This window comes from Colius striatus, chromosome 4 (assembly GCF_028858725.1).
Source record: "Colius striatus isolate bColStr4 chromosome 4, bColStr4.1.hap1, whole genome shotgun sequence".
Taxonomy (NCBI): Eukaryota; Metazoa; Chordata; class Aves; order Coliiformes; family Coliidae; genus Colius; species Colius striatus.
Window position 1 is genome coordinate 75,316,167 of NC_084762.1, and position 9,776 is coordinate 75,325,942.

Consider the following 9,776-nt stretch of genomic DNA (forward strand, 5'->3'; position numbering starts at 1 on the left):
GTGTGCAACAATGACCAGACACACATACGAGCTTCAGGTAGACCCCATCAGATTTGAGCTGGTCACTGCACTTCATCACATACCAGAAAATGCAATAGATCACGACAGTACTTTGGAACTAAAAACTGAAGATCAGTTTGCCAAAAACCTGTGCTGAAAAGTTTTATGCTTTTGTGACTAACTAAATCAAAACAGCACTGTAATCACCACTTGAAGTAGACTAATCTGGTGATTATTTAGAGGACGCAAACACACCTGTAAAAAAATGAGAGAAGGCTGCAGTTTCATTTCTAAAGTTGCAGCCATTCCTTAAGAGACTTCTGTGTTTTTACTGAATTATAGCCTCCTGGAATAAACACTTGCTTAAATTGCAGTCTTCTTCAGTGAATTAAGCAAGCATCTTTACTGCATTAGGCAGGTTCTTTCTCCCCCTTCTGACCACATGTATGGAAGCGTGTGGAGACGGCATATAAATCAGCCTCTCCTTCATACAGGCTGTGTGAACTATGAAAACAAAGTTGTCTGAAGAGCAGCTGCCTGTACTTAGCTGCTAAAGCGCTCCAGTGTGTACTCTTAAAACATGGCTACTCTCAAAATGCTCTGTAGACCTGGAGAGCTCACAACTTCACAGCTATCTATCTTTTTAGTTTGCTTCCAGAACAATCCATCATTCCTCAAACACTCGAGAATAAAGTAAGCCAGCCAAAAATTTGAAGGCACGATCAGGCTTATACACTGCAAGACCTTTCCCAAAGTCGTTTAGGTCAAGTAATTCCTTTTTATATAGTTCATACATAAACACAGCAAAAACCTTTAAAGATGGTCTCAGAGCGGACAAGCATGTACTAGAAATGGCCCTGTAACAAGCAAGCTGATTAGTGTCTAACTCACACAGGGCTGTCTTGTACTGTGCTAAGTAAGTCCCACAAACCTCCCAATTGTTTGTAAGACAAGGTTAGCTGAACTGCTGCAAAGCTAAATCCAAAACAAATGAAAAAAAGGAAAAATTGTGTGTTGTTGCTGATTTCTGAAAAGGTGAGCTCTTCTGCATTATCCTCTCAAATTAGGACCCCAGCCTTGCCCTCCCTTCCCACTCCAGAGGAAAGTGAGCTGTGGGTAGGTTGGCACCACCTGCTGGAATTCTTGCTTTGCACCCACTGTGAAACCATAATGCACAGAATGCACCAATTACAGCCTGAAGTCCCTCAAATCAGTTGAAAAACTGTGGGAAAAAACCCCACAAACACCTGAAAAATACTGTGAAAACACAGACATGGAAGTCAGAGCTCACCTTCCATTGTTGTGGCTGAAGACTTTCAGCCAGAGACATCTCCAAGCTCTGCTGTACAGTCAAAAACCCTTACTCGGGCACACCACTCGTTCCTTTAACGTGTCAGTAACTGAAGGAACACAGACTACAACAGTAACTGGCATTGGCTAGAAAGGTTCAGAAGAAACCTAGAATTCAAAAGTCAATTTATAGCAACTGGGGAGAACGTAGGGCATGAGCTGCGAGGGAAGTCAGGTCCGTTAGCCTGCACACCTGGCAGTGGTGGGTTTCTTTGCCCCTGAGGCTGCCAGTGTGACACCTTGCCAGCAGGCCTGGGAACACATTAGTCAGTACTTAATGACACACACAGTTTATGCTGTACATTGGGAAGATAAATGTGTGTCATGCTATTGTTAAGCCTTGGTTTACATTTATAAGAGCATGGTTACTTTGATGACTTTCACATGCTTTCCCCTGTACCTGTGATGTCACATTCTTTCTTTGCTTAAAGGAAGCACTGCCTGTATAGAAAGTTTAAAGGAAATGCCACGTTGCCCCATAAGAGTGTTCTGGATCAAATACATCACTTTTGTGCTTTTGTTAGTTCAAATGTTACTCTCACATACCTTTAAGTGTTATCATAGAATCATTTGGTTGGAACAGACCTTTAAGTCCAACCACTAACCTCACACTGCCAGGCCCATCACCAAACTATGTCCCTCAGCACCTCATCTATGCAGCTTCTAAATATCTCCAGGGATGGTAATTCCACCACCTCCCTGGGCAGCCTGTGCCAGTACCTAACAACTCTCATTGAAAACTTCTTCCTGATGTCCAATCTAAACCTTCCCTGGTGCAACTTGAGCCCATTTCCTCTTGTCCTATCAATTTTTTACTTACTTGAGCGAAGAGACCAATTCCTCACCTTGCAACATCCTTTCAGGTAGTTGTAGAGAGTGATCCTGTCTTCTCTCAGCCTCCTCCGGACTGAACAACCCCAATTCCCTCAGCCACCCCTCATCAGACAGGTTCTCCGGACCCTTCACCAGCTTTGTTGCCCATCTCTGGACACACTCCAGGACCTCAGTGTCTCTGTTGTAGTGACAGGCCCAAAACAGAACAAAGTTCCTGGCCAGTGCTGGGTACAAGTGCATAAGCAGTTAATGATGCATTTAAAATAATGAGTTACTCCAAAAAAGATCTGAAGACCTTCAACTACAACACAGATGCCATCACGCTCCTTCACATAACCAGCTTGGACTCCTCTCCTAGTACCTGCTCTTAGGAAAGAAGAGTTACAGCCCTAGGACCCTCTCCAGCCTCAGCAGCGTGCAGCACACAAAGCAGCCTCCAAATGATGGCAGAAGACAGAGCTCGTAAGCACACAGCACAGAGCAGGGATCTAAACCACACTTAGTCAACTACATGCACATACTAAAAAAAGATGATACATGTCTAGAAGCAGCATGCAAGGATTTTAATAACCATAATATCCTAAAATATTTCTTGTTTTGTCTGCTATTGCCCACTTTCCTCTTGTGCATCAAATTCATGCAATGTTTTATCTTCAGTTTAGAATCATTTTCCAATTACAGCAACGTACCACACGTACAAGTGGGCCCTTGCTCAGTTTACAGGTCTTGATGCAATAGCTCAGTACCATAAGGAAGGCAATACAGCAACAGCAGCAGAAAAAGATAGAAAGGTTGGGTAGTGTATTATTTCCATAATTCCTCTCCAAATTCTTTCATCTTAAGCTCAGTTCACCTTGTGAAGCCAGAGGTAACACAGACCCTTCCAGAAATAGAGCCTCTCCCATCTTGTACCAACCAGCCTCATGCTGACAGCCTGCTTAGGGTGTCATTTCGCCAGAGATGCAAATCATTCCTGGTTGGAAGAAAACTAGACTTGGTCACCTTGAACGACTTATGAAGGCTTTCCACCTCTCCTGTGAGCATGAGTATTTTGACCTTAATGAAGACGATCGAGTGCCACTGATTTATGTATTTATTTACTGAGTTACATTAAAGTGTGTGCCATGTGCTCAAGTGCATTACACTTTACAACTCCATGAAAATGGGTCAGGCATCAAGTCTCCTCAGACTGAAGGGAATCTGCAAGATAAAAAAAGAAAATGCTAAGTTATGTTGGACAAACTTTATGCTCTAAGTAAACCTGTTAGTGTGTACGAACAGAAAGCAATGGAGAGAAACGTTTCTGTCGTGGTTTAGTCTAGAGGAATTCCCCGTTATTTCCTGATGGTTTAAGATTCACACACCCTTCATGTGGCAAACAGAAGTGGAACATGGAACAAATCAAGAGCTGGAACAATACTGCACAGCACGTCAGATTCAGTATACATGCTGCACTGATAACTGAATCAATCTTCCTGAGGGCCTGAAAGAGAAAGGAATGCAGCTTTCAGAGAGGAGCCAGAGAGGAAACAAGTGGTGTAAGCAACCTACCAAGGAAGGAAGAAAACCAAATTCAGATTGCATCTCCCCACTACCTTGAACACAATCCAAGCCCAGCTGTGCTCCATGACAAGAGTCATGCAAGCGGCTAGCACTGAGCTCTGAGCTTGCCCCTCCAACCTATTACTGAGCACACTGCAGAGGTAGCACACTCCTCAAATCTACACTTGCTCTTGATCCCCACTGTGGGTGCCACCACACGAGGTCCATGCCAGGCAGAAGACACAGTTAAATTGACAGGTGGGCCACAGGTTTCTTGCAGACCCTGCAGCAACACTGTGGGGGAGGCTGAGCTGACACCTTTACTCAGGAATGCTCCTCTTAGCAGCTGAGTACTGACTCCAGAGAGAGCATTCACTGAGCTGAAACCACTGCATTTACTGACAGACAGAATGGATTCCAGGAAAAACGGGAGAGGTAGAGCATGCCTGACCACTGTACCCTTTGGGCAACTATACCAAAAAATGCATCAAATTCAACCTCCATCCAACTTCCATAGCTAAGTTTTCAGCTACTGAGACAAATGAAAATGTATTCCATCTGTTCTGTGTACTTGTCCTTTCCACAGTCTTTCCAGAACATTTGAAACACTGGTACTGTTTTCCTCCAAAACAAAAAAAAATCCAACCTCTTTCTGCTATGGAGGAGGGCTAACTCCAAGAAGCATTAGCAATTCAAACAAAATCAACATGTAAAGATATCGTTCACATTTTCTTTTGAGCTGGTGTAATTAAGGAATGGAAGAAATGTTTAGGAAACATTTAATTTTAACAGGTGCACACAATGTGCAGCTTTGGGTTTAAGTTGCAAATGGGAACACAAGCTAACTGAGAGCAGAGCTCCATTTGCACCAAAATAAAACCCTGCTCGTGATTCTAATTAAATATTCAACATGCATCCTTGCTGACAATATTTGTTTCAAATGATTTTAGCACCAGATGGCCTTTTGGAATATCCTGATGAAGGCCACCTGACTAAGGAATGAAATTCCACTGTCTATGAAAGTTTAGAAGTGCCTCTGTATTAGCAATAGGACCAAACCAGAGACAGAATTACCAAGATGAAAACTAGGTAAATTTACCATTTTGGTATTTATCTTTGTTGTAGTCACAGCTAAAGAACAGCTGTTTCCCCCCTTTCATAACTCCCCCCTCTGAAACAAATTAAAAAAAACCCAACCACAAAGGGACTGCCATGTTGTTTTCCTGCCTTATGAATCTGTTAGAAGATCTGGAGCTCTGCTTTTTGGGGTTTTTTATGTAATTGTGTCATGCAGAAACCAGACAGTTGTAGATTGTCACACAACTGAATTTAGTATTAATAGCGTTAAGGACAAATCTTTTATTCAATCTTGCTGCTTTAAGCAAGCAGGCTGAGAAAATCCAGCTGGCCAGGATAATTAGAGCCACAGATTATCACATAATGATCACAATATGAAAACATTCCAAAAGAATGAAAAAGCGATCATTCTACATTAGTTTGAAGTCATTTTAAGAGAAGCAGAGAACTCAATGTAAGAAATCTGGATCAAGAAAAGGGGAGAAATTCTTTATTGAGCTGTCACATCACGAGCTTGTGCAGTTTAGTGACTGTGCTTATTAATAACTACGATGAGGTTGAAATCAAGACTTTTTTTTCCTGCTGTTATGACAACAAGTGAGGGAGAACAAAGTTTGGCAGTCTTCAAACAAAACGCACTGTTAAGTACTAGGAAAACTGTATTGCAAACAAAGTTCTATTCAGGCTTAACTCTGTGTGGCAAAAATCTGAATATTAGCACACAGAGCTGTATGCCACTGCAATTTTATACATATATATATAGATATATATAGAGATACATATGTGTGTGTGTGTGTATTTAAATATACTTCCTCCCATGACTAAGTTATCTTCCTGCTCTCACTGACTTGAAAAAAGGATGAGTGAAAGCTGTCTCTCAGAGTAAGATGCATGCTATAGGAGAGAAACAGCCTCTCCCTTAGCTCGTTCACTGCACCACCCCAAGTAGGTCAGTAGTATGTACCAACAGCCCATGGTGTGACAGTATCAATGTAACAAGCAATACTAGGCAAGTCTTGTCCTTCAATACAAGAGCTGTCTGCTCTCCATGGCTGCACGAGCACGGAAAGGCCTGGCATCACTCTGTGCAAGTCTCCTGCATCACACAAATTACTCAAAAGGTAGGAGCTTTCTGTTCTGCCCTTCCTCCTCGCTCCCCAGTTCCCATATTTCTTTATGCTTTTATTACCAGATATCTCTTGGGTGCAATGTGTTTCTTTTTTCCTTAGGAGCACCCTTCTATTTTATCAAAAAAGAACCTCCAAATAGAAGCACAATGTCTCACTAAAACACTCTAAGTTAGCAGAGTAGCTTCTTACCTGTGGGTGCAGGTTCCATCATTTGGGCGGCGCAGACTCAAACACACCAGCTGCTCTCATGGCTTCAAAGTCCTTCATAGCATCGTAGTTTTTATAGAACTCTGCATAAGCTCGTTTTCTGGGCTCAGCAACTCCAAACTGGCAAGTACACACAAAAAAATTAAAGCCTGCAGTATTTTGTTTCTATTAGTGCTATGATTTGTATCAGTGGATAGCAGCCTAAAAAGCCTCAAATCAGTAAAATATTTTTTTGTTCCTGTTCAAATCCTCACTTCAGGCTACTTGACCAATGGTCAGGTAAACAAATGTCTGAAGTGAAACCTTAAAAAGAAAGCCAAGACATCACATGTGAAGGAAGGTCCAAAGCAGGTTTGTCTGACAGTATCTAACATGTAACGAAGTAAAGCACTTCTCAGATCCATGTTACTTGTTCTAAATACTGTCTGCTGCCTTACTAGAGTATTAATGTGAGGGAGCAAAATAAGGTAAAAAACCACAGACTATTAAAAACTGGTAAGTCTGGCCACAAACAAGCTTGCCTCCTCTTAACAGATGTGTTAAACAGACATTGAATATAACTGTGCAAGCTTATTGTTTCTGACAAACATTTGTGGATCTCACTTTTACCCATAGCCTCCCAAGTACTCAAATGCTGCAAACAGAATCTCCATGAGTTCAATGGGAATACCAAGATCCAGTTCTTCTGCAGTAATTTAAACTCCGTTGCATGCTTTGGAGTGTGAGGTCCAAGAATTGCTTAGCAAAGGCACTCAAGAACAACTACCATTTTTATCTTTGTCAGAAGTCTCTTGAGGCCTACAAAATGCAAACTCCAATCTGTAAGTGGGTTTTTTGGAAGTGGAAATCTCCACTTCCACACGATACTTTAAAAGGAAAGACAAAGGGACCACACTAGCCTTCCCCACACAGATATCTTCAGCGTGAAGGATGGGATTTCCACATTGCTTATGAGCAAGTTTTCCAAAATCAATCTAAAGACTTTGAGTACTCTCTAAAGTCTCAGATACCGTGACAGAGACACAGACTATCTAGAGTTAATGTGCATCAACCATGCAAATAATCAAGAGCAGTCTTGGACTAGGAGACTCAAGGTTAAGTTGTCACGAATTGCGTGATCTTGATTACACGGCTTAAATCACCAGGTCCCTTCTTCCAATGAAGATTAGGGTGATTTATTTATGTTCTGGAAGCATGCTTACAAAAACACATTACTTAAGCTTTTTGATGAACGGCTCGACTGTATCTCAACAGAAAAATATTATGAATTCCTATGAGTCCAGTTCATAATCAAATGACTACAGAACTCACCTTGTACAAAGCTGCGCATCCCAGAGATACAAAAAACGCCCCAAATAGGTGAAACTTCATCCGCCGGGCCAAAAGGCGCCGCATTTGCGGCTTGGGCAATAGCGCAGACGACATGGCGACAGTGTTTCCTGAAAGAAAAACATTTAAATACTTTGGGACAAGATGTTTTTTTTAAGAAGACTTCATTTTCACAACATAAGCAATAGCACTGCTCTCTAGCTGACTTTTCAATGTCAATACTTAGGGGGCAACAATCAAGGACAGCCTACTCATAACATGAACCCGCATATGCTTTTATATTCCTTACGTCCAGTGCTCATGGAATCACGACTGGCCTCCACTGTTTGTACTAAATCCTTCCCTCCCTGGAGAGGCCACCATTTCAGGCCCACTGTTTACATCAGAAGGCAACTAAAACAATGATCACGTTTTATTCATTTCTAAGGAAAAGCACGTGCTTTTCTAGTCTGTAGGGGTTTTTTTTAAAGTAACTGCGAGCCCGAATTCATTAAAGGGGTTTTCGTGGCCCGAGGCAGGCGCTTCCCTCCCTGTAGCCCCCGGCGCCCAAAAGGGCCGCGGAGCGAGAACGAGGACCGGGAGGCGGCCCAGCTGTCCCCGAGGGCCGCGGCGCTGCCCGCAGCCGCGCACGCCCGTCTCCTCACACGTTTAATCATCTTTCTCCGGCCCCGGAGGCTCAGGCCCCTCGCGGCCCTCCGCCAGCGAGGCCGCCGCCCTCACGGACGCGCAGAGGTCACGGGCTGCCGCGACGGGCCGCGGCCCGCGGCCGACGGGAGAGCAGTGAGCGGCAGCCGCGGGGATGAGAAGGAGAGGGGAGACGCGGGGGCGGCAGCGGCCGGAGCAGGGAGCGAGAGTACGACCTCACCTCAGCCCAGACCCCTACAACGTCCTTCCGCCCCGCCGCCGGGCTCCCTCTGCGGGCCGCGGCCGCGCACGCGCCGGAGGCGGGGCCTGCCTACGGCGCGCGGCTCGGCCCAAACGCCGCAATGCGCGCGCTCACGGCTGCGGTGGGGCGGGGTGCGGGGGAGCACCCAGCCCGGGCCGCGGGGGCCCCGCGTGGCGCGGGATGCGGCGGCCGCTCCGGACAGCCCCTCGCCGGCCGGGACACGGTGCCGAGCGCCTCAGTGAGCGCCCTTTCCGCGCCTCGGATCGGCTGAGCACCGCGTGCCCTCGGCGGCACGGCGGGTTGTCCCAGCAGTGCGCCGGTTTACCCGGAGTGCAGGACGCCGGAATACACAGAGAGAGCGGGGCTGTTTCACTGCGTATTTGCACTGATGCTACATGGTAGTCCACAAAGCTGGCACACCAGCGGTACTGCCTATGCCGTATTTATACACAAAACCACTGGCATAGTCTGTATTCCAATAGGGCTGTGTTGTTATTGTGTTCATTGATTAGTTAGCAGTCCTTCGCGTGGTATGTAAAGGAGTGTGAGTACTCAGTTCACCTGCTCCGGTACCTTTGGAGTTTGGGATATGAATTGGGTAGGTGGGCTGAGTCTGGTTGCAATCTCCCCTTGCCACCTTTACCTTTCCCCCAGTTACTGCAGATGTTTGCTGACTTCGTGCTCATTAGGCAGCCACCCAACCTTCGGGCCTCGTGATGCAGTAGGTTCCCGCCTTATTCTCTAGTCCCTCTTGAAGTAGTCAGAGTAGTCAGGTTCACACAATGAAACTGACCTAAACAGTGTTACTCCAGCCTGGGCATTAACCCCTTCTTCTAGCCACCAGAGCCTGTTTCTCAGGATACTCAGCTCCTAGTCCTTGCTTAAAGAAAAATTGCATTTCATGATGTGTGTCACAGGCACCTATTTCTTCCCCACTGTGCGCTCAGGCTATAGCTGAGTGTGATGGGGAGCAGAGGTAGGCGCGTGGAGTACCCTCGGCAAAGCCTGCTGGGGTTTTCCAGATCTCCAGAGTGGCCATCAAACCCAAACAGCCGTAAAACTAGAACACGTGAAATAATAACCTTTATAGACTTTGCTGTGAATGATTGGCCAAGCGAATCAATTTGCAATCATTTCTAGATACTTTTTAGCCGGGTTTTGTGCCTTTTCTGGAAATGAAGCACACATGTGACTTTGCCCATGGTTTCCACTGAACCACCACCTCCATATGGTTTTGTCGTTGATTTTATTCCTGGGGAGTCTCTGTGGGATTTACACTAAATGCTATAAATTCCTGCCTCGAAAAAGCTGAAACCTCTCCTGTGTAGCAAGATATTCATTCAAGCCTTGCACTCCTTTACCAAAGCCAGCTAGATCCTGACATCAAATGACAGAGGAGATGAGCCCTTAAAACTGAAGAG

At 45.1% G+C, this 9,776-nt stretch overlaps 1 protein-coding gene across 1 annotated transcript; it reads right to left on the reverse strand.

Moving 5' to 3' along the window:
- Window positions 1–3,259: 3,259 nt before the first annotated feature.
- LOC104553797 (cytochrome c oxidase subunit 6C) lies at window positions 3,260–8,421 on the reverse strand. Its single transcript, XM_061995183.1, has 4 exons — window positions 8,335–8,421; window positions 7,452–7,579; window positions 6,123–6,260; window positions 3,260–3,384 (listed from the first exon to the last, which is right to left on the reverse strand). The coding sequence occupies exons 2-3, from the start codon at window positions 7,563–7,565 to the stop codon at window positions 6,141–6,143; spliced, it is 234 nt and encodes a 77-aa protein (XP_061851167.1). The 5' UTR covers window positions 7,566–7,579; window positions 8,335–8,421; the 3' UTR covers window positions 3,260–3,384; window positions 6,123–6,140.
- Between the last annotated feature and the right edge of the window lie 1,355 nt (window positions 8,422–9,776).